The sequence below is a fragment of the Populus alba genome, chromosome 11 (assembly GCF_005239225.2).
Source record: "Populus alba chromosome 11, ASM523922v2, whole genome shotgun sequence".
In the NCBI taxonomy this organism is placed as follows: domain Eukaryota; kingdom Viridiplantae; phylum Streptophyta; class Magnoliopsida; order Malpighiales; family Salicaceae; genus Populus; species Populus alba.
The window spans coordinates 17,664,122-17,690,423 of record NC_133294.1 but is presented as its reverse complement, the minus strand read 5'-3'; the positions used below and the strand labels follow the sequence as shown (position 1 = coordinate 17,690,423).

The 26,302-nt window shown below is 31.7% G+C and overlaps 2 protein-coding genes across 2 annotated transcripts; both read right to left on the bottom strand.

The window, feature by feature from the left end:
- Positions 1–382: 382 nt before the first annotated feature.
- LOC118031433 (syntaxin-124) lies at positions 383–3,045 on the bottom strand. The gene is made up of 2 exons (XM_035035853.2): positions 2,906–3,045; positions 383–2,423 (listed from the first exon to the last, which is right to left on the bottom strand). The coding sequence occupies exon 2, from the start codon at positions 1,657–1,659 to the stop codon at positions 751–753; it is 909 nt and encodes a 302-aa protein (XP_034891744.1). The 5' UTR covers positions 1,660–2,423; positions 2,906–3,045; the 3' UTR covers positions 383–750.
- Positions 2,668–11,873, bottom strand: LOC118031432 (B3 domain-containing protein Os07g0563300). The gene is made up of 14 exons (XM_035035852.2): positions 11,480–11,873; positions 10,446–10,527; positions 10,226–10,324; positions 9,661–9,979; positions 9,215–9,536; positions 8,860–8,956; positions 8,051–8,225; positions 7,658–7,737; positions 6,531–6,578; positions 6,183–6,440; positions 5,306–5,355; positions 4,544–4,657; positions 4,074–4,144; positions 2,668–3,828 (listed from the first exon to the last, which is right to left on the bottom strand). Exons 1-14 carry the CDS (start codon positions 11,680–11,682, stop codon positions 3,059–3,061), a joined length of 2,688 nt encoding a protein of 895 aa, XP_034891743.1. The 5' UTR covers positions 11,683–11,873; the 3' UTR covers positions 2,668–3,058.
- Positions 11,874–26,302: the final 14,429 nt, after the last annotated feature.

Sequence of the window (26,302 nt, the reverse complement as noted above, 5' to 3'; positions counted from 1 at the left end):
ATAGTCCATCAATTAACGTCTTTTCATTTGTAAAAGGATGCAACTCTTTTCCTGGCAATCATGCACTAGTTTTTCTCTAGTTGTTCAATAATGATTTTGCTAAGCTGATAGTACCCCCATTGGGACTCCCAGTTTGCCTCGTATGAATTAGGTTTCATGCATGACCTAGCTATATTAATTGCTCAGCAATACCAATAATTTCTCTTATGATACTGAGATATCCAGAGTCATTTGTATGTTCATTCAAGAAATGTTGAAAATCTTCTTGCTTCTGCAGAGATGCAGAGAAATTCACCCATTGATTGCAAGATTGATAGTTTTCTATTGCCATCTTCAAAAGATAATTTTCTTTCATGTATAATCAATAAGAAGAAATAGAGGAGAAAACAAAACTAGTTGACAGGCATGCAATTCCTTCCAATGAGTAAAAAAATTGATATTACAATGACTTCATTTTTCTCTCGATGCGTCTTCTTCTCCCCAGCCATGGCCTTAGTTTGGAATTTGCACCAAATTTCATGCAAACAATGCCAATTGCCTCTGTCGGGGGTGCCAAACAAGAAATGTATTTCTAGGATGCCTCGCTGAGGAGAAACTTTCCAATCATCCTTGCTGTTGTGCTTATCAAAATTGCTACCATTGGAAAATAAAACCAAGCTTTCCAAGATAACCTTACAACTAACAATTTTCGGTTGGGGTAAATCAAATGTGTTTCTAGAGTTTTAAAAGAAATTCCGCCCCCTATTATTCCTACAAGAGAGCCAAGATATGTGGTGAAAATGGTAGTAGCATGACAACAATGAGGACAACACCAGCTATGATGGCAATGCACGTCCACTTCCGAGAGCTCTTCTGATGTTCCCTGGCTTCCTGAAGCTGCTCAGTTCCTCGCCGCACGAACGAGCTGGCGTGAGCAACATGACTTTCAATATCATTTAGCTGGTGACCCTGAGCTTCCACAAGAGCAGCCATATCCAAGAATACCTGGTGAAGCTCAATCAAATTCTTCTCTATCTCCTTCACAGCATCATGTCTCTCTTGGATTTCTGATATCGTGTCAAGAATCTGGCCTCTTCCTTGTTCCTGAATTGCCTTTTGCATGAAACTTTCACTTTCACCACTGGATATCAAATTCTCAATCGTTTCGTCACTTGCTCTTTCTCCTGTGATAGTGAAATACCTGCGCTCCACAGTTTCCTTGTATTCAGCTGCCATTCTAGCTCTCAAGTCCTGAAAATTATCCATGAGATCCTTGAGCTTCTTTCCCAAACCACTAACCACAGATGTCCTGGTTCGATCCGTAGATGATCCTGGACCACACCCTGGAATATTGCGGTGAGCTGCATTGGATCGATCTAAGGCTTCGAGCTTTCCCTTGATGATTTTAACGCGTTTCAGCACTTGTTCAACGTCCATGTCCATCCGCGAACGGAGATTTTTCATGGTCTTAGCATTGTGAACAGTCTTGCTTTCTTCATTGGCTTCTTGTAAACTCCTGTAAAGCCTCTCAACAGTTTTCATATCTTCCTTGATATTTTCGACATCTTCAAAGAATCTGTCCAGATTCATACCCTCCTTCCCTGCCTCCATGTCATCCATTTGAGCCTGCTGCTTGAGGTCAGTGTACTTCTTGAACGAACTCGAGAACAAATCATTCATCTTGGAAGAATACGACAACCAATCCTATTCTTGGGCGGTTGTATTTCTTTTATGTTGGTGGGATTACTGGAAAATGTTTATAAAGCCAGGATAAAACAATTCCTGTTCTTCTACAAATGCACTAGCTTTTTAGGGTTTTTTTTTTTTTTTTTGTGATCATCTTCCAGTTCTTAATCTAGAGCCTAATGAGGAAGGGAAAGGAAGAGGTGGCAAAAACAAGAACTGACCAACAAAATTTTCTTTTATTTCTGGCTTGAGGTTATTATGAGAATAGGATTTAGGACCAGCCAAGATTTGCCTGGAAGACCGTTTACAAAGTTTCCAAAGGTTGTCAAATATATGTTAAAAACGGTTTCCCCCTCTTCTTTGGGAGGCATTATGGCTTTGCTGACTTGGTCTTCCTTTTCTTTAACCCTAACCACAAATCTAATAATAGAAATTGCACAAACCTATCAAAATCTCTACTTTGCTCCTCCTTCTAACTTTAGGGCATACAAAACATGGCCAGGGAAACATTTTTTATGTCCAAAGAAAAACTTGAAGGGGTTCGTTCATTCACTACTTTTTGATGCCTAAAGGAAATCTGGGATATGACTGCTGCTCATGCTCTGCCTACTTTTTTGGAGGAGAACATGGGAGTTATCCTCAACAATATATACTTACCTACAAGATTTTGAAGATCCTGGACATCTCAATAGATTCTTTCCAGAACATTTTTCAGTTTTTCTTCTCTGGCAAGAAGAAAACAATAGCACCGAGATTACCTTTAAGATTAGATGATGAATCAGAAGACTTCGCCGAAGGCGTTTTAAAACAAAAAAAATATCAAATTGATAACTTTCTAGTGCTTTAGATGATATGCTCATATAAAAATAAATTATTTTAATATATTTTGAAACGAAAAACATTTTGATAAAAAATTAAAACCACTGTTAAATTTCAACCACGTAGAGCAAAAAGCTACTGTTGATTGAGCAAAAAATCCCATAGTAGAAACCCAAACTAAAATTTACAAGAATGCAATTTTCTTTCGACTATGTGCGAAAAAGCACAAGCTTAATTCCATCCTCTGTGTTTCTTAATTAAGGGTAGCAGTGAGCTTCTAACAATAAACTACATAGCTGCAACCTGCTACCCACTTGATTGAATCATCAATCATCTTCTAAAAGCATGTCTGTGTCCAATTGTATTAGCATAGAGAAGAAGATATTATACAGCATGGACCAGAAAAAATATTGGTTCTCACCCATGTTTACTGCTTTCCTACCCCTCTCTACTTTATGTACAGAACAACGGAGTTTAAATGCCGGTGTGGACAAACATGCCACGAGAGTATCCTCGCGTTCAATCACGGGGTCTTTCTTGGTTGATGGCCATGCACAGTAAAGGGCATTGTCTATCAGGTGGCTGGAGTGGATGCAGATGTGATTATCGAAAAAGCTGAGGGGTGATCCTCACTAGCATCTTGATGGCTGCCACCAAGCATAATGCCACCACCAGCTTTTTCATCTGCCCCCCCACTTGACACCGAGTGATTACTGGCAGGGATACTATCTCCATCTGAGCTCAAGAATCTTTGCATCCTGAGGTATCTCTCAGAGGCATCTTGGAGCATCCTCATCATGCCTCCAGAATCCGAACCAGGTGAAAACTCATCCTCCCTCTCTGGCTGGATATTCAGGTCTATTTGGCCTTTAAAAGGAGAAGTCGAGGATTTCATTCTGTTAGGATCATCATCAGAAACTTCACTGACTGCTTTTTTCTTGTTAGGACTGCCACTTGCACTTCCTGCATTGCTAGATGGTGAGGGGTCATCATCAAGCAACTTCTCAGCAGAAGACTCCTGCTGCTTCCGAGTAGTTTCTGCTTCTTTCTCTGATTGCTTCTTCTCTCGCTTCATCATTAAGGTCTTAAAACGGCGCTTCACTGTTTGGCAGACATTACATGTGCATGTCTGCTTGTGTTTGGGACCCTTCCCACTTGGGGGCTGAATACACACAATGCAGGAGCAGCCTGGTCTGTGTCGGGGGTGCTTCGTGGTGGCCTGGGATGAAGCCAGAAGAGTCTCACCCTCTCCCAAAATAGCCAGGTTAGCGAGAGTGTCAAGGCCCCCCAAAGCTTCAACATTATCAATATCCTTCTTGGCAGCCTTCAATCTCTTGGAAGTGACTGTTGATTCACAAACATAGCACCAGGTGCAAAATGGGCAGTTGGGAATCATCACATTTTGCACAAGAAATTCCATTTTAAAATCATTAAAATACACATAAACAGCATCTGCAAAAATTGTGTAACATGATAGTGGAACTGGGTGCCACACTTGAGAATAACTTAATTACTCCACGACCATGAATTGCTGAATTTTAAATATGGACAAAACAGCAAAAAGCAAAGTCACTGTAAGCAATTTATACCTAAATTACGGGATGGCAGTAGATTTTCAAGCTGCTCTGGTGTCAAATCTTGAGCCGCCGAACATGATGATCTGGCAGCAGATGTAACCAAAAATGTTAAACAAAATGCAAGGAGCCTGCAATTAACATGTGTTCAGACAACATTCAACTTTCACATGTTGCCTTGTCCATTAGAGAGAAGGGTGGGCACTGCCTACGTTCATTATTTACCATGGAAACAACCAAACATTATGAGCTACTGGGAAAGAAAATGCCAAAGTAAACCAAGCATGCACCAAAGCTATAGTGAATTCTAGGACCTCAAATGCACGTTTGCATTCTGTAAAGAAATAGAATACATACAAACACATGCTTTGCACCACAGAATCATTTAAAAATCCCAGACTATATAACAGGCTCTCAGAGCATAAAACTACTAAAGATAGAGGGGAAAACCCAAGCCTGAAGGAATAAATGGATTCACATTATACCTTTCAGAATCCCATGTGTTACCAGAACATGTCCATTTGGAGGGAAGAAGAACATTGAGAGGCAATTTTCGCCACTTAAGACAATCTTCACATTGAACCCATTGAATCTTGTGACTGGCAGAAAACACATCATATTAGAATTATATTTCCTCAAAGAGATGAAAGAACATTGCAAATCTATTTTAGCATATGAAGCAGTGCTATAACAAGGAAAGTTTAGAAACAAAAAACAGAAAGTGCATATCAAGTCTGCATAACAGTCAACAGAGAGTAAACAATGCAGTAAAGCACCATTTTACCCGGGCTGCGAAAGGAGGAAACGTAATAATATGGAAACATCATCCTAGGTTTATGTTCATTGTTCACTCAAATAGTGTGAAGAGATTTACATACAAGCTTATAGGTTAGAGAGATCATATATTTCTCAAAGCACAACCAGCTAGTGTGAAATTTGAGCTGATTCAAATACATAGAAATTTATAGGACAGAGAATACTTTTCTGCTAGCACAGCCTGCAAGTGTGATACATGAATAGATTCTAATACACACACACTGACACCACAGATAGATGATATACTTGTAGATAAAAAACACCTGAACCACTTAGATCTGTCATGAGAGATCTCGCCATGTCAGGTGGTTTACAAATATAGGAGTGGATAAATTTTTGGTAGACATTTGTGTACCAAATCATGGTGAATTTAAGAAAACTAACAAAAAAGGTATAGGTGAAAGCTTGGGCATTCAGGATAAGCAATTTACCCCACATTATCCATTGCAAAAATTGTAGGTTTGCCGAGCACTGGTGCATCCTGTTATAGCAGTAACTAGTCAGAATCCATAAAAGTAGGACATCCTTGCCAGGATAAATTTTAGCTAGCTAAGTTCAGAGCATAAAACATATAGGAAGAAAATGTATCAGAAACCCAAAAAAAAACCCTTCAATGCAAACTCATTAAATGATGCAATGCATAAGGATGAAAAACATCTTAAATGATGTTTAGTTAAAATCACAAGGAAAGATTGTTCTTCAATCAAACAACCAATTGTATCAGTAATAACAACACACACAAAATAAAAATAAAAAATCCCATGCAAATGTGCAAGAGTTGGGCATTATTACACAATTGAAACAATCTTCCTCTGGGATTTCATATTCTTCTACAGTTGAATGTGCCAGAACCTAAAATTCAATGACTAGAGAAGGCAAGTATCTACCAATAGAATAGCAACATGTGATTATTCCAGGGCCTTTTGCAGCACTGAACAATGTATACCCATTATCTCCCTAAATGGCCTTATGATAGGAAGAAATTTATCTCTGCGTTTTTTTTTCTTCTGCCACCAGCCAAGAGTTTTTGGCAGGGGAACCAAAATTCAAGGGGTTTCACCCTCGCCAGATTAGCAGCCACATTGTGATAAGTTGCTAATCACAGTGCACTACCAAAGTTCTGTACATGCTACTGTAACTATACTCCAAAGGGACAACTAAATAAATAAACCAACAGTTATTGATATCAAAGTAATAAAAAACAAGCAGAACAGAGGAACAAATGGAAAAGGGAATGCCAAGGGCGGCTAAAGACAGAGAAAACCCCTCATTGGCAGAAACTTATTTTGGGCAAGGAAACAATCAAACCTCATATTCCTCGAACTCAAATCCTTCAATCACCACAATACTGGGAACATGGTCAGGAGCGGGGCGGAGCAATCCTTGTGCTTCTTCCCATGTTAGCTTCAGTTCTATCATATCTTCATTTTCAATCCTTAAGCGCTTACTCTTAGAACCTAACGTGCTGCTCTTCCTCTTTTTGATTGAAGATTTTGCTTCAAGAACTTCTTTTGCTATGTAGCCTGATTTGTCAACTTTAGACCAAGGACTAGGACCCAATTCAGCCTGTTAGGTTAATGGAAAGCTCGGTGACCTTGTGTTAATTTGAAAAGGAAATAAAGCAATTCCACTAATATAAGTTTTTGTGATACTAACATCTCCATTTGCAGAAACACCATCGCCAGTCTGGCTAGTTTCATTGTCCTGTAAACATAACACATTTAAATTTATTTTGGACTAACTGTTAAAGCTGACAGCAAACTGAAAGGGCATCATTTGACAAACCACAAATTTTTACTTTATTTAACTAAAAGCAACAAACCAAATCTTGAAGCACATTGCAATCACTCTTATGAAACTATCTACCATCCTATTTTCAGGTTATCACTAGGCTTCGTCAGATGAAATGCCAGACATGAAACTGATGGGGGAGAAAGCAACCAGAGGGTCTTCATTGTTGAGAAGCATTTGATTTGAATTCTTTTACTGTTAGGATTGGTTGAATTGTCATTTAGTTTCATTAGTCAGTAGCTTTTGTTTATATATGTAAGTGTTGTTTGTGTGTTAGAGTGGTCTGGTTTGGTTAGCCACGTGTCAGTGGTCACAACTGCCTCTGCAATTGTCGGGATTTGCTTATATAACCTGCAGCAGCTAAGAAAGGAATCAACAACAAGAATTTCATGAATGTGATGTGTGTTGTTTTCTTCTCTTGTCTTCTTTTTACAAACACCATAGCTGTCTTACCCTTTCACCATTGATCCATCAATGGGTTGGATTCAATTTGGTTTTCTTGATTTTTGCCACATATCAGAAACACAAATGAAGTTAGCCAGAAAAGAAGAAAAAATGAACTAAAAACCCCACTTTATCATACCTTAACCTTTTTCATGTAAAATGAATTACAATATAAATATTACCAGGCAACAAATTTACCATTCATCACGCGGAATTTGATTGATACATGAACTTCAAGTTTTTAAAGACATGCCATGTAAAGTTCCATGCCTAGTTTTCAGATCAAGCTATGTTGCAATGAATTCAGAAGAAAGGATGGAGTTAATTAAGTATCAAACTAGGACTTAACTATTTCTTGTATTGGAATATAAATTCATTGATCATGATGAGGTACCAGAGAAGATTTCAAATCTCCAGGGTCACCAATTATATTTTTTTCCCAATGATACCTCATAGCATTCAGAAACACTATCCTAGCAAACATCTACATAAACTATTGTTCGACCTCCAGCAAGTTAAGTGAATCATCTAGGAAAAGGAGGGCATACCTGATCAGATAGTGAAGCTGAGGATGCCTTTCTGAATCCCATAACCAATTTGCCTTCTGGCTCTAATCGACTAAACGTTACTGAGGAAACAAAATTACATTTCAGATCCAAAACCATAAACCCTAAAACCATGATGCACTAGAGCACAGGAAGAATTATAACTAAAATGAATTGAAAGGCATGAAACAAGAAAAAGAAAAATAAAAAACTATCAAGCAGCATTTAGACGTTTGACCAGATCCAAAACCATGACATTGACAAATCAAGAAAACAGAAATAAACCAAGTCCAACTTAACTAGAGAGAAGAGAAATGAAGATACAACCCAGAAACAACATAAACCATTGCTGAATTAAGACTCTTCTGAACCATTCTTTTCACATAATTTGGTTACCTATATCGCCTGCTTGCAATTGCATGTTTTGTATGCAAGGAGTAACTCCCTCCAGAACATACATTCTGCTATTGTTGTTGGGCCAAAACCGAAATTGAAATATCCACTCTTTTCCTTTAGAATCTTGGACCCTGAGAGGTAGACCTTCAGGCTGCGAGATGGGTGGGAAATAGGCCTGTGTCAGAGTGAGTACAATGTTAGTATTTTACAATCATTGATGACACGTGTTTCCATGCAAAGGGAGAGAGTTCAATATTAAATCGGAGAAGAACTACTTAATGAAATTGAGAAGAGGTACTCATGAAATTCTATTACTCATACAGTGCGCCATTAAAGTGGTGTACAGTAACTAAAATTCCACTTGTAAACATGCCTAAACTCTTCAATACTACATGTAGAATCATCTTTCAACTGACAATGCTGGGACAAAACTCTGACAGAATAAGAGGGCATGCAAGAGTACACAAGACTATAGTGGACTGCTGCTAGTATATGCTGCTGTCATCACAAGCAGTTTTGACTGTGAGCACAGTGCACATCAGGATTATTATCCGAGAATCACGACCGGATTTCAAAGCTCCTCGGTCCATATAAAGAAAATAAGACCACGACTATAAAAGCAAATATCTATAATCCACATATATTGTCAAGGCTTTTCTTTGTATCATAACCTTGTTTATTCTTTTTTCTCATTTTCTAAAGAAATCAAACAATAAATTCTTGGTTCCTCTAAAATCCAATATGCAAAGCTTTTAGAATAAAACCAATGAACAAAGTTAAAGGTCAAGCTGACAAACAAGAATACCAACCTCAGCACATTTTTTTGGCAGCACCAGACGCCCAATTCGTCCAGCATCACTGGCACTCAGCATCTTCTCAAACAAAGGTTTGATAACAGAATTAGGGCTTAAATAGGGTTAAGGTTTCAGGATCCCTGATCTTAAAGAGGACAGGAAAGATACATCATCAAGAAAGTATGGAGCAGACACATCTACGGAACCTAACCAATCTTCATAGTTCAGAAAAAAAATATGGCGAAGAGTAGAGAATTGTCCTATTTTTTATATATCTGCCTCAAACAATATGTGAAAGATTATCTAAAATGATAATTGACTTTGCAGAAAAATTAAAATGAAGAGAATTCATTATTCATATAAAGGATACTTTCCAGATATCTGCTGTAGCTCTTCATCAGTAAACCTTGGCCAGTACCGAGGAAGTAACTGGCTTTTTCCACGGGCATCTATTCTAGGTCTTCCATTGCGTATCTGGCCATCAACTGATGAGTCAACTCCTTTATGTAAAGTCCCATGAAAACGCTTAGCAAACGGAGGCAGAGGGGCTGGCAGTAAAGGATTTACAGAGCCCTCGATTTGATCTTTTAACTCGCTTGGAGATGCATAAGGTATTGTTATACCAAATTGTTGAGCAGATATATCCTCTCTTAAAGATGACAACATTTGTGGTTGCTCATCATCAATGATTCCTGCAACAAAAAATTCACATCCAGTTGTTTCTACTACACTCTCAAGCATGGCAGCATGAAAATGCCAAGTCATCATGCACTCCTTTCCTTGAAGCAGCATAAAATGCAGGTTAAGGATCTGTACCTGCATTCCCATTCTCAACTATATCCTGTAAGTGATTCCTTGGGCTTCCATTGATAAATCTTTCAGGAAAATCCTCAAGTTTCCTTTTTTCTAGGGAAAGGGCAGAAAATCTTTCACCAGCATTGAGCCTGTCAACTTCATAAGGCATCCTCGGTTGCAATTCAGACTGGGTAGCAGAAGAATTGAACAGACTGGGTGCTTGACGCCATGGTACAGGACCTGACCCAGCTAATTGACTCCAACTCTTGACAGAAAGGTCTTTGAGTCTTTCAGGAAAAGGAGAATGATAAAATAAAGGAGGCCAGGCAGGGTTTGATGTCTGGAAAACAAAATTCAGGGCATAAATAAATCTATTATGCTTCAAATTCCAATTGGTAGAGGTTGTAGTCAGAAGAATTTGTGGATTACTCTCATACAATAGAAATTATAATGTGAAGGCAGTAACAAGAGGAACATATTTTCCATTATCCAACTAGTGGCATGACAATCATCTATTTGATCGAAGAAATCATAAATGGTCATAAAATGATTATGATTAAACAGTAAGAGATGAATCCATCCTTACCAGAACAAAACTTTTCCTTGCACATGCCATGCAAGCAATACCTCCAGCATCCAACAATGTAAATGCTTGAAGTGACACAATACATCCACAATGAACCCTCTGTGGTGGAAAATTAAACTGTGATGATTCATGCTAAAAGACATGGCAGATACATACCATCAACTTGATAACAAAATAAGCACAAAGAGCATATAAACAAACCAGAAGACTTTCATCTTACCTTCCCACAAGACTCACAACCCCTCCAGCCACTGGCATTCACGTGGAAAGTCTCACAGAACCTCCCCTCCTCATGAGCAGAACTAAACCAGAAGGTTCAGTCAACCATTAAGTTAATAAAATAATAATGATAATATCAACAATAATGACATCGCAACCATGAAAAAGGATACTTGGTTAAGTATAACCAAGAACATGCCAGAAAATTGTCTTGATAAGCACCTGTTTGAAGGTTCATCAAAGGATTTCTTTCCTCCCCTCTACTCTCTAGAGGCAAAGCCAATTCAAGAAAACAAAAGGGACAAGAAATAAAATAAATTCCACTCATAGTAACCATTTATGGTCTCAACCCAAAGACAGCACACCAACCTTTCCGTTTCACGCCTTACCAAAACCATAGTCTGAGATTTTACCTGAGCCTTACTGATACATCACTCTCTCAAACCATTCTCCATAAAAACAATTCCCAAAATTTTCAAAAGTAAAAACAAAATACTAATTCCTTGATGGTTTTCTCTCACAACTGTAAGCTAGTCATTGCCAAATAGACTAATAAAACACAATCATGAACAACTAAATCACAGCCACACTCGTTGATTGCAAACTGCATTAAATTTAATTCCAAAAGAAAATCAAATCCAAAATAATACATATTCACCGAAACATAAAATGAGTGGCTGAATTTTACTCCTTTTAGTTACACATACACAGGGATGAAATTTGGATAAATAATAAACATAAATATTCCAAAATTACACGCAGAAACACTTAGTTAAGAAAAGATTAATTATTTTTAACGGAATTGAATTCTTTCCTATCCAGTTTACCCAAATTGACCTACAACTTGTTAGCTCCACACATAACCACTTGCTAAATTTAGTAACAAAAACACAAACACGGTCCACTACTCCTCCCAAGAAAAAGAAAAAAAAACCTCCAAAATTGAAATAAAAGAACCAACCCGAGTAATCAACCGCTTTTTTTAGAAAATCCAAAATTGAAACAAAAGAAACGCAGTCATTGAGTGGAACTCACGCGCATCGATCGCAGAGGTCGGCAAAGTCACCGGACCGAAGCCTCCATCCTTTTCGAGATTTGAAGTCCGTACACTCGGAATTGAAACACTTCCTTGAAAGCACCGTTGAAGAAGAAGAGCAACATGAAGTGTTGTTGTTGTTATTCGTAGCAGTAGCAGTAGTTGAAGTAGCAGCAAGAGAGGAGCAGGAGGAGGAAGACATTGGAAAAAAATAATATAATTATTTTGAAAGAGAGATTAAGGAGTAAGACATGACAATTATAAACTCTGTGTTCTGAAAATTTCTAGGGCTGGAGTGTTATATGGAGAGGCGTTTGGAGAGAGGGATGGAGTGGAAATGGGCGGCGCGTGGTGTTGTTTGTAAAGAGAGAGACTGCGAGGAATAATAAAAAGTGTGGGATTCTGGGTATTTATACATGCGAGTGGGCGTGGGTTTGGGATATTTGTTTTTGTCTTCTCTTTTGGCGTCGTCGTTTTTCTTAGCTTTGTTTTTTAATTAGTCCCTTTTTTAATTTTATTTCTTTTCTTCTGAAAGGTTTTTTTTTTTCTTGATTAATGTTTTAGAGCATAAAATAAGTATAGAAATTTCATGAATTCTAACTAATATAGGGTAATTGGTTAAGACCTGAATTTATTTTTTAAAAATAATTGGTTTAAGTTTTACAAATCTCTATATTACTAGAGATTTATATAATTATTAATTTCAGGGTCTGCAGAATTAATCGATGTGTATATAAACTAGTCGAATATCTATATTAATTTTTAAAAAATAAAGTTAAAAATAACATGATTTTTTATCTTTTTAAAAAACAATAAAATAATAAAACACTACCTAATCATTATAAAAGAATGGTTGAAAGTGACACTCTTTTAACAAAAATCTGTGAAAAATCTACATATATATACGTGTGTGTGTGTATTTTTTCTAATAATAAATGGATGCATTATATGGATGGCTACATGCAAAACATGGATGTGCTAGTTTTAATTTAATGCATGTTGGAATTTCCAATAAATGCGTGTGTGAAGTTGCAAGATGATCTACGTCCGGGCTTTCATGCCTTTCCTTCCCCTTTTTTTTATTTCTTTCACTATTTTAAGCCATAATTCTAACCAATATAAAAAATATTAATTTGAAACAAATAAAAAAATTTAAAATAATTATTTAAAAAATATATATTTTTGAAACACAAAAACAAATAAAATTAGAATTTTAGAGCACAAGTTCATTCAAGATAATACAATTTTAGCATTATTCTAGCACGACTCTAGATGTGTTTTGTTATTGTGGTAAGCGATTGTTGTTCAAAGTAGTTTTTGCTTAAAAATGCATTAAATTAATATTTTTTTATTTTTTAAAAAATTATTTTTGATATCAGCATATTAAAACAATCTAAAATTATATAATTTTTTAATAAAATAAATTAAAATTTAAAATAAAACAATTTACACTGTATTTCCAAAACCGCACATATTGTCTAATTTCTTCAATTTCTGTACTCATCGTCATGGCATCTTCCGGTTCAAGTCACCACCAACTAGTTCCCATTTTCAACGAAAACAACTATAATTTTCGGAGTATCAAAACCAGAAGTAACATACGAGCTTATGGATTCTGAAAAATGGTGTTCCAAAAGCCGCCGCAGCCACTAAGAAAAAAAAATTGAGATTGCAGGAGGCACAAACACTGCTCCCATAAAACTAGAGAGCTCATTGAGTTCCAGGATAATTTTGAGTGGAAGGGAGTGTTTGATGTGATGAATTTTGATTTATTTTTTTTACTTAAAATAAAAAAATATATATGTTTTGAGATCATTTTGATGTGATGATATCAAAAATAATTTTTAAAAAATAAAAAAATTATTTTATTATATTTCTAAGTAAAAACATTTGAAACTACTACAATCCTGAATAAACTCGAAATCTAATAGGAATAAGATTCTGATGTGCTTACCCAATTCATCTTGGTGCCTTGAAATCGATATTTCCAAGAATTATGAATTTTTTATTAGCAAAGCAAGCAGTATATATTCTGAGTATTAAAGAATAATATAAATTATATCTTGAGATTTTATCTAAAAATTTAAGTTCTTAGGTTGAATTAGTTTTTTAATATAATATGAGAACCTTGATAATCAAGCGACTATAAATTTGAATTTCATCATCCTTATTTATTTGATTAAAAAATTAAGAATAAAGATAATATAGATCTGCATAAGTTTTAAACTTAAATGATTTTTATTTAAGGAAATATGTTAAAAAATTAATATAAAAATTTAAATTTTGGAGTTGAATTAATTTATGGAGAGTGAGATAAGTTTAAGGCACTGTTAAAATCCAGCCAATAAACCTTCAAACACTAAGAAAAGACTTTTGAAAATCTTCGAATAAAATGAGAAACCATCAAAGATTTCTCTTACAGTGTAATTGAAGTTGTTAGTCAAACGTTGTTTTATTGAGAGTGATGGAGAAAGTCCTAATTTCCCTCACAGAAAATTTTGATTATGTCGTCAACATTATGGAAGAGTCAATAGATCTTACTCACCTCTTGACCGTTGAGCTATTAAGTTATCTCCAAGCTAAGAAATAAAGAATTTTATATATTTAAGATGGTTGGGTGGTTATGGTTGTTTTTTAAAGTGATTTTTATTTAAAAAATATATTAAAATAATATTTTTTTATTTTTAAAAAATTATTTTTAAAATGAATATATTAAAATACCAAAAAAATATTAATTTAAAATAAAAATATTTAAAATATTTAAATTTTTTAAAAATATTTTTAAAATATAAAAACAAACATGAAACCTCATATGATTTTTTGATAAAGCACAAAAATAAATTTTCATCCAATAAAGGTGAAAAACATAAAAAATAAATAAAAATCACGAGGCAATAATAAGCAAGGTGACGTGGCACAGATGACTCCAAGGAAGGAGAGAATAAAGGCAAGTTCTTCTTCTTGTGGCGTGAGCAAAAGGACGTGTCACCAAGAGAAAGATCGTTGGTTTAAAAGTCACACTGACCAAACCTGCAAATGCAAGCGTGGCCAATAAAATTTTTCTATGTTGATTCTAAACTTCAACATTAGATTTTTTTTTTTTTGGTAGTGTAGTTTTATAACTGTCATTGATTTATTTTTTTTAAATTTATTATAATATTATAATTCAGGATTATGAATTTAACAGATTAACTTGTAAGTTAATTCAAGTTGTTTTTCATTTTTTTAGTTGCTTTTTTAATTGATTTTTTTATTTTATTCTCTTTTCTTAATTTTTTTTTTTAAACAAATTTTCACTTTCCAACAACTCATTTTTTTATTTAGTTTTTTTTGTAATTTCACATTTCAATACTAGATTACTTGGAATTAAGTTTCGTAATTTTTTTCAATTTATTTTATATAAAGTTATCTCAATCTCATAAATTTAGTTTTTTTTTTATTCTTAATTTTAACCATTTCAATATTGTATTTAATGGAAATACTGCTTCATAATATTTTTTATTTATAAAGGCATCTCAGTTTTATGACTTAGATTGTGGGTTTAATAAGTTAGCTTATGTTAACTTAGATTTTCTTCATTCTTTTTTTAATTAATTTTGTTTGATTTCATCATTCAACATCGAGTTGGTTGGAAATTAGGCTTCATAATTTTTTTAACTTATTTTCTATTAAGTCATTTTGATCTTATGATCTGGATCGCGGGTTTGGCAAGCTAACCAGGTTAATTCGAATAATTTTTTTTTTAATTTATTCCTTTCAATATTAGGTTGATTAAGAATCAACCTTTATAATTCATTTTGATATAATTTTTATAGTGTTATCACGGTCTTATGATCTAAATTGTAAATTTGACAAGTTAACCCAAATTATCTCAATATTTGAAAAAAAAACCATATAACTTATCACTTTATCAATACTTGAAAAAAAAAAGTTGTCTAATATATATAATATTTTAAGTTCATCATGAATTTTTTTATTAGAAAATACAATGGTAATATTTGGAATTTTTCTACATAAAATTTAGTCCGATTTCATAAATCAGTCAAATGGTTTTGGTTGGATACGGACTAGGATCCACGGACCATTCCTCTTTTTTTTTTTTTTTTTTTTTTTCCTAGGATAAGAACGTTGTCGTGTGTGCCTAGGGTAGAATTTGACCCTGAAAAGGCAACGCGGGCGAGTATTGATGTATGTTGTACTTGAGCGAGTAGCAGAGGAATACACACTCTGATGATTTCATGCATGGCCCGCCCGCGAGAGTCATGCAATCACGTAATGCCTAAGTGCTTTTGCTTTTGCTGTGCTCCTTTTTCCTTTCCCTTTTCAAAGTTCGATTAAATTCAAACCAGGAAGCGAGGGAGGGAGGGTGGGTTTAGTTTCTGTCTCGTACTTCCTGTTCTGTTAAATCCGGTTGGATATAAAATCTATTTGTCTATTTTAAATTATGATATTAATTGCAATGGTTTAAAATATTTTTTATTTAAAAATATATTAAAATAATTTTTTTTTATTTTTTTAAAATTATCTTTTATATCAGCATATCAAAATAATCCAAAAATATAAAAAAAATAGCAAGACCAAATTCAAAATTCTAGGAAACGCGGTTTACACCGCATTCCTAAATAGACTCTAAATCATAAGTAAAATGAGTAAACCTAAATTAATTTAGGTCAATTTAAAAAAATCAAAGCTTGATCATTTTGAAAATATATTTTAAAATTATTTAATCAAGTTTTAATTGAATCAATTAAGTTAAATTAAATCAATTTCAAGCTAAATTTTTTTTTTAAAATATAACTTGAATTAGGGTGAGGCATAGTTATTAAACCCACACCAATCTAGCGGGTCAACCTGGGACCTGGTGGCTAGACCAACCTAGGTTTGCCAAAAGATTGGCTGGTGCAACGACCCGGTCAAACCTAGTTAACCTGGTGGGTCAACCCATGATACAGGCGAGACTCGTTGTTTTTTTCTTTTTCAAATATGATTTTTATTCATATACCTTTTTTTATATTTTTTGCAATTGGTTATTAACACTTTTTTAAAGCTCGTTATATGAATATTAGAAAAGTGTTTTATTTTTTCAATGTGAGATATGAAACCCTCTAGTATATATAATCTATGTTTCCAAGAAAAAAGTTATGTTTTTTTAATCTAGGATTTGAAACCTTTTAGTATATATACTTTATGTTCACAAGAAAAAAGTTATATTTTTTTAATTTGCGATAAATTTTTAAAAAAATATTCTTTTAAACTTTATTATTTACAACATGTGTCTATGTTCATATGGATTTTTTAAAAAAAATTTATGTAAAATATTTAAACTTTAAATATATATTTTTTAATTTTTTCGGGTTGATCCGAGTTGGCCCATAAAACCTGGGACTCGGTTTCTTGACCGTGTTAACTCCGGACCAGGTTTGATAACTAAGGGGTGAGGTTGTGAAAATTATACCGTGGATCTATTTAGTAAATTATGAAACATTGAAATAATGAAAAATGGAACCAGAGATGTATTTTCAATATCTGGGCCTGCCTTAATAGATTTTTGTCACGTATAAACTTCTTCAAAATTAAAATTAAAATCCAAAATGTTAGAAATGAATAGGGATTATAACATTATTGCCATGAGATATTGGTAAATGTTATAATCCTTCCACTAAAAAGGATTGTGACATTATTTTATTCGTATGTATATGCATACATCTGCTAAATGTTAACCCCTTCCATTTTCTTGTAGTTAAAACTAGAGATCCGATATAGAAACTTCTCAGGAAGATGAAAAAATATCAATATTAGGCGAGCCACACCTTCTCTAGCAATTTCTTGTTAGCACTTAGCAGGGATGGCACGAGACATTGGTAAATGTGTCGGCATTTATTGTCATAGACAAATAGAGAGATTTTAATAGTTATTTCAGTGGGATATTAATGGATACAGATCAAATGTAACAAGAAAACTCGCAAAATAAACCTTAAAAATATCCTCAAATAGGCCCAAAAAACATTAGGTGCGGGTTTAGAGATAGGATCCAAAGTGACCACAAGTAGAGCATGAGTGTGGTAATCCAAGCTCAACTTTCTAGAGGGCATGGCTCGGGTAAGAAGCTCGAGCCCATACAGGGCACATCTCAGCACCCTCATGAGCTCAGCATCAGTAGTGTACCTAGATTTTAACATGTTTGGGTTCAGGCAGCACACCTAAATTTATATTTCACCTCTAATGAATTAGAGTCGAATGCTCGTCAAGGGTTTTTTTAAGACTCCACACGGGTTCCTTGATATTTTATACTTATCTAATACATATTATTTTGAGTGAAATATAATTCAAAATATCACAAAGGTGAAATTACACTTTAGCTCATCCTCTCCACAAAAAGAATAAGATTCATAGGCTATAAATACATTATAAATCCTTCAAGTTAAAGGCTCACAATCTTTTCATTCTCAGCATTTTTAGCATATATATTTTAAGAGTTTATCTCTCTAAAATATCATTGCACCACCTGCTACTATCAGTTAACGGTTGCTTGGCTTACCAAGCACCATTTGTTATTATCATAGCTACCAGTCACCTGACTTACCAGATACCACCTGTTATTACCACAGTTCTCGGTTACAATAGCTACTGATTGTCTGGCTTACTAGATATCACTTGCTATCACTTATCAACTCTCTAGGTTTTCTATATTAAATCACTAAATACCTTGACTATAGATAATGTATCAAATTATTTAAAATAAAAAATGAGTTAAAATACCCAACACATTAACTTTATTCATAAACATCTTGGATTTTGAGATTCATTAATATTAACAAAAAAAAAAAAAAAGGGATACAAATAATATATACATATTATCCCTTTTAGTGGATTTAGATATGTTTTTTTCTTATTTAGATATGGTTTTTTCTTATTTCTTTATGTTTCATTTTCATCAAAGCAGATCTACAAAATAATTATCGATAATTACTTATTAGATATTCTAAAAAATTCCCTTTAATAGCAAAAGTTTCGACAAATATAGCGCGCATTCATTAAACTTTGAATCTTAATTTTTTAAAAACTAGTAGAAGAATTCATAATCTAACCCTCAAGAATTGAGATTAAGTTACTGCACGATTGAATTTTAGAATCAAGCTCTTCGCATATGCATTTAGGATGCTATAAATGCAACAATTTTCTTTTTCTTTAGCCATTCATACACAAGATAATTTATAGATAAAAATCCATTTATTCGCTGAGCCACCACTACAAAAGGTAGACTAAATTCTAATTGAAAAATATAATGATGCTAAAATGATGATAAAATGCTGTGATAGCAATGGTGATGAGGTGAGGATGAAGATGGAGTAGTCATGCTAATTAAAGGAGTGGATATCATTGACAAAAATTATAATATAATTATACAAGTTAGAGAATTATTAGCAAAAGAATAAGATATTCAGGTGTTTCATATCTATAAAGGTACAAATTTAGTAGCAGATTGGCTAGCCAATTACGATAACCAGGAGGTTTTTGGATATATTTTCTATTTCCTTTAATGACCCTCCTGCGAGTCTTTACTGTATTTTGTATTATGATTTGATTGGATTAACTTTGCCGCGTTTAATTTAATTGGGCGTATTACCCCTAATTTTAACCCAAAAAATAGATATATAATAATAATAATAGTGATGAAGATAATAATGGGGTTAGTCAAGGAGGTGTCAATGTTAATGGTTGCAGTAATAATGATAGTTATATTAGTTATGACAATTAAAAAATACCATGAATGAATTAATTAATGGTAGTTAAATATTTTATAAAATTTAAATAAATTTAAAAATTAATTATGTTTTTGTAAAATATAGAAAAAATAAAAATAAAATCGAGAATGCATTTTTCTATAAAATACTGCCCGCAAAATAAATCGAAAGTTTTTTGCAGCTCTCAAAGGGTTTTGACAACAGCATCTTAGGAGGTCGGGCTCATCAAATGAAGGGTTCTCGTACGAGTGCATTAGGAAACGAATGAAGAAGCACTCATGTTTTTTGATTTTGTACAGCGGGGTAAGAATTTAGGGCTGTGATTATTAGCGTTGTAATTGTTATTTTTTAAAATATTTTTTATTTAAAAATATTTTATTGATGAATTGCGGTGAATTTTTTTAATTGAATATTTTCTCACAGTAGCCATCAATAAATATTGATGAAAATATCAATGGAAAAAAAAAAGAATAAAAAAGATGAAAATATATTAATATTTAATTATTTGTTAATAAAAAAACCCCAATATAAAATACTAAAATTTCTAAAATAAGAGCAAACAAGCACATTTATCTTCTTCTCTCTTCCTCAACTGCTTCTTCTCTCCTTCTCTCAAATCTTTATCTTTCTTTCTCTTGTCTCTCTCCTATCCTCGACCCATTATCTTGTCTTCTTTTCTTTTCCACGCATAGGTATGTTTTCTCCTCTCTTCTCCTTCTCTTCTTCAACCTATCCAAATCCTTTGACCCATATAGAGAATTGAAAAAAATATTAATGCAGATGTCATTGTTTACTTACCGATGGAATAACAAACAGTCTGTTTGATGGTTTTATCGATAGAAAAGAAAAATCATCGATGGAATGACATATAGTTTTTTTGTTTGTGATATATTATATTCAACAATAAAAGTACTGACAAAATAAAACGGGTAAAGTTTTTTTTTAACACACTTTGTCCATTTGTAAAGTTATTATTGATAGACTCAATGATGAGAGTTTTTCCAATGGATTATTTTCATTTGTGATCACGTCGACAAGTTTCGTGCCAAAGGACTATGAATATAAATACTTGAAAAAAATTATATCAGTAAATCAAAAACTTCTAGTTGTTAAATGCACGAAAAAAAATATTTTTTTTATTTTTAAAAATTATTTTTAACATCAATATATCAAAACAATTCAAAAACACAAATAAAAAAAAAATTCTGAACAAAAATTATCAAAAAATCACAAAAAAACAACTTCAACCTCAAAAACAGTCTGCCGCCTTAATTTGTCTCCTTTAATTAGAAGTGGGGAAAGCTGTAGGTGCTATTTCAGGCTCTTTCTTTTTCTTTGTGGGGACACTAAATAGAATGGTCAAGTTAAGCAAAGCATAACTTAAACGACAAGAAAGAAGTTAGAGTTTAAATTACCGTTCGAAATTGTAATAAACAAAATTAAAAAATTTTAAATTCTAAAAGCACAGCGTGACTATAGATAAAATCATGATTTAAAAAAAAATCCTTGAATAATTTGTGCTAGGAAATAACACATAAACTGTTTAAATAATAGCTAAAACTGACATGCTTAATAAAAGCTAAACTAAATATTTATTATTATTATTATTTTACCTGAGTATCTTTATACTCTTTTAAAAAGTGAAATTAGTTACGTTCGAGGTTCGGGGCTACCCCTCCTAGTAAGTGAATTTCCTAAGTGATTGAACTTGTATTTTTATTTTTATAAGGATGTAGCAGTGTCTTAATAACTAGATCAACACTTTATTAATAAAGCAAACAAAATTTAAAAATCTAATTAAAAATAATAAATCCAGATTAAATAGAAAAATAAATAAGAATTTTCTAAAACACCAATTTCAGCCTAATTCAAGCATTTTTTTTTTTTTTTTATCTCTACGAGTTACAATAAACTAAGCCTTATAGAATTAGATCCGGAAAAGATACTGTGAAAATAAAAAGTTATACATATTACTTTTTTTTTAAAAAAAAAGAAACTCATTTGATTGGTTGGAATTTTTTTATTGAAATGGACTTGGACGCGTCCTCCGTCGTCTAAAAAAAAAAAAAAAAGTTTACATTCCGACCGATTAAAGTGTATTTATGATAATGACCATCGGAAATTAAGATTGATATTGTAGTAGGTTGACTTGTCCTCAAAAAATAAGGTACAGGAAAAAATAAGGTACAGCAGTTTAAGGTTTGGATCTCCTGCGAGTTGCTAATGATAGAGTCGTGAGTTTTGGGTGTGTTTGTTTACGTGGTGCTTCAACAAACCAAACCATGAATAATACATGTTTGGTAATATATAAATAATTGTTTACTGTTTGTAAATCCTAGTTAAATTTTTGTTGAAAAAGCATGTAAATAAAAAGCTACTCCTAGCTGCTTCTCAGCTACTGTAGCAGGAAGTGCAAGGTGAAATTCACTTTTCATGTCCCATGAATATTCTTCCATGTTAATGATCGGACCGGGTCTGGTTTGAACCTAAATATATTAGATCAATCTGATTTAGAAAAAAATCTAATTTTTTTAATTTTTAATTATGTTTTATTCAAAAAAATAATATTTAACATTATAAAGTATTATTTATTTCAAGATCTAATAGCATCAATTAAATTTATAATATTTAAATTAAAAAATCATCATATATATAACCTCAATTTAAAAGGCATTCTTAACCAAACATATTAAACTACTTTTTATTTAACCTCAATTTCAACCACAGTTTTAACCAAACATATATAAATACCAAACCAACTTCAACTAAAAGTATTTTTTATAAAATAATTTTTTTTAAACCATAAAAACTACCATAATACCAAACACACTCTCCTGGAAAACGGATTAATGTATTAAACTAACTTAAAACTTGAAATGTTATCTTTATTATTGGTAAAATTAATTTAAATAAAAAACAAGATGTGTAAATCGAAGTTATGAACATTTTAATTGCTCTACTGTATTTTCTTGAAACTTATATTTTAATTATTGGTAAATAATATTTTAATTACATGCTTGCGTCATCTTATCTCGTGCTTGGGCCGAACCTGAATTTATATTTATGATAAAATAATATTTTGAATCAAAAAATTATTTCCTGCCAAAAAAAATAGGACTTGGCCTAATCCATCTTCCAATTCATTGTTTTATCTAGTTTGTTCCATAAATGTTAATAGTTTTTTTCAAAAGTTTTTTTTTTACAAATTTAAACCATTTAACTTCTAAAATATACTATAAAACTGGGTGTATGAAGCGTCAGAAAAAAAAATTTTCTTTCTTTCTCTTTTCATGTTTTGGTTTTCCTTCTAAATTTAGAGTCTAGATTCATCTTACTAAAAGATATTTGAGTTATGTAGTATTTATTTTACAATCTTTGTGCATCTAAATTAAAATAATGGTGCTGGAGTCTTAAAAGATATATTGCAAATATTCTAAATTCTAATTGCATAAATGATGAGTGATAAAACTTTTAAAACAAAGGATTTATCATTGACATCAACAAAAATTTCATACTTTAAAGTATTTCAACAAGCATCATTTTTTGTTTTAATTTAAATATATATACTTTTATTATTAATATGTATGCTAGAACTTTGAATTAATATCAATTGCAAGTTTGAATATATCTTTAAAACATGTTTATCATGTGTTTTTATCTTGTATGATTATGGATTTAAACTTATATGAACTTTAGACTTTCTATAATATTTGTATGTATATATGCATGTTGTTTGCTAAACTAAACAATCTCGTTTAACTATTTAAATTTATAGATTAATTTCAGTTCAAAATAATAATGTTTTAAATTTTCTCTATAAAAATTAAAACAAAATTATTTTGACTATTTTTTTAAAAAATTAAACTAGAGTTTACTCATATTTATACTTGAACAACTAAGATAATATTTGAGATTATAGTAATGGTTGTTTTTTCAAAGTGTTTTTTTTATTTTTAAATATATTAAAATAATATTTTATTATTATTTTAAAAAACTCATTTTTAACTCAAAATTATTAAAAAATTAATTGAAATAAAAAAAAACTAAAAACCTTTAAAAAAAACGTTTTCTAGAAGCAAAAACAAACATAATTATTGATAAATTGAGTCAAAACTAAAATTTGATGTCATTCACTTTCAATCCAATTCAATATGAAAGCTATGTCGTACAAAGTCTCAGACAATGGATCACCGTATTGACATGACAGCTGAACGAGTTTTTATAAAAATGGCATCGGCTGCTTTTCGAGCGAAGACAAAGATTGTTGCGTCAAATGATGCGCGTACATTGGCGTGGAAATCGATCGTTTATAATTTCTCTCTCGAAATGATAGCGTTTTTTTTTTTCGGGTGATTGTGATTGGTTATTAAATAATTTTTTATGTTAAAATATATATTAATAATATTTTTTTTTTTATTTTTTAATATTAATATCAGCACATTAAAAATGATTTAAAAATACTAAAAATATATTAATTTAAAATTAATAAAAATTTAATTTTTTTTAAAATATTTTTAAAATATAAAAACAAATAGATCTTAAGTCTATGCTGTCTTATATCGTGGAGGGCCACGCCACTGGTTTTGATAGTGAACAGCGGACATGGCTGCCTTGCTTCCTTCCTCCTTTCTCAGTTTTGACTTTTGAGGCCCAGAGAGAATGGTTTACGAGACAAAACAAGCAACAAAAGCACTTCATTTCCTTAAAAAAGAAGAAGAAAAAACTCTCTTCGTGAAACCAAAATCAATGGCTAATCATCCCAATCGAATTGAATGATTATATTTTTTTTAGGTTAAGAAATCATCATTGTTCGATTATGATTATAGTTTTAAATGATAATTAAAATATTTTTTTATGGTTATTTTTTAAAGCGTTTTTTATATATAAATATATCAAAATAATATTTTTTTATTTTTTAAAAATTATTTTTAATATTAGCTTATTAAAATGATATAAAAACACCAAAAAAATATATTAATATAAAGTAAAGAAAATATAAAAAAAAATTTAAATTTTTTTTAAAATATTTTTAAAATACAAAAATAAATAGAATCGACCCAACGGAAGGGTTATTCTTGAGACAAATGTGTTTTTTCAGATCACTAGATTTGATATGCCAAAATTGCAATAATTCAAGGACTAAAATGACCTTAAACCTCCTCCGGCCGCTCCAATGAAAAATAATCTGATTAATGAAATTACATATTAATTAACTAATATTAATTTTAATTCTATGAAGGTTAATTTGCTCTGACCTCCCGAGTTAGAATTTCTGGATTAACATTTAAAATAGTTTATTATCTTAAATATACTTATCAAGATATCCGTAGAAATAACAAATTGATACACTTTGAATCGAGAATATTTATTTTAGTTTAATAAAACTAATAACAATAGTTTTAATTTATCAATATCAAAAATAAATTTTAAAAAATAAAAAAATATTTTAATTAATAAATTTTTTGAAAAAAAATAAAAAATTTTAATTTATTTTTAATGTTTCAAAAATAAAATTTTATATAATTTTAAATAAAAAATATTTTAAAAGAATGATCGTCACATTTTACAAACATGCAATTAATCTTAATCCAGCATAATGTTAGGTTTTGACTATGAGATATCAACAACCACTAGCAAACAAAATGCTCGACTCACTCCCACTCAGACAAGAAAGATCCCAATTCATAAGAAAGAAAGTCGGTCGTGGCGCATCTCCCCAATCGCCATGCTACTTTTCAATCACAAAAGTGCAGGTACAGGATGCTGTTCTTCTTTTTCATACTCCCACCCAGACAAGAAAGATCACAGCCACTCCACGATCCAATGTCATATGGGCATTATGTTTAGATTTTTTTGTTTGGGAACTCAAATTTAGCCTATAAAGTATTGTTTTTATTGTCAATCAAGTCTCAAATCTTTTGAGTTTATCAATTTTACCTCAACCTCCATCCATCAACTACCAGTGAGATTTAGAAGATTACTTTCAATCTACATGTAATTTACACATGCTATTTAACTAAGGCTCCGTTTGTTTGCAAGAAAGTGGTTTTCTTTTTGAAAAAGTGAATTCCGGAAAAAATATTTTTCGATGTTTGGCAGTGTTATGGAAAATGAACTGGAAAATAATTTATTAATGAATTAATTTTTTTTTCAAGTTTATAATATATATATATATATAATATTTAATCACTTACAATAAAAAAAATAAAATCTAAAAAGTATTTATAATGATAATTTTTTTTTTTATTATTCCTATATTCATACGTAGCTTATTAAAATAATGAGGAACAAATCTTACAAATTAAAAAGTTAAATGATAATGAAATTGAAAAAAAAAAATATAATTTCATAAATTATCTCAAATAAAATAAATAATAATCAAAATAATAGAGATCAAATCTAAAAAAATTTAAAAAAATAAAAGATGAAAAATTAAAATAATAATAATCAACATTTCATAAATTATTTCAAATAAAATAAGTAACAATCAAAAGAATGAGGACCAAATTTGATAGATAAAAAAATTCAATAAAAATATGATAAGGAAAAGGCAAATAGCAATTATAAAAATAAGGATCAAAGTTAATATAAAAATAAAATTTTAAGAGATGAAATTGAAAAATAAATATTCAAAACAAAATATATATACCAATCAAAAGTTTGAGGATTAAATTTAATATAATCAACAAATAATGACATTTCTAAATTTTTCACAACTTCCGGAAAGTGTTTTTCCCCCAAATTTTTCAGGAAAGTGTGCCAAATTTTCCTTTTACTGGAAAGTGTTTTCCATTGACTAACTTTTCTACTGGCAAACAAACACAAGAAAGTTTGGAAAGTGATTTCCCGGAAATCACTTTCCGGAAAACAAACACAGTTAAAGGGAAAACACTTTCCTGAAAACCAAGTCAAATTTTTTTTTTATTGAAATTGACTGGAAAGTGTTTTCCGTTGACCGGAAAATTTTCCGTCTTTTCCGTTGACCAACTTTTCTAATGACAAACAAACACAGGAAAGTTTGGAAAATTGTTTCCCGAAAACTACTTTCCGGGAAACAAACATGGCCTAAGAATTGAA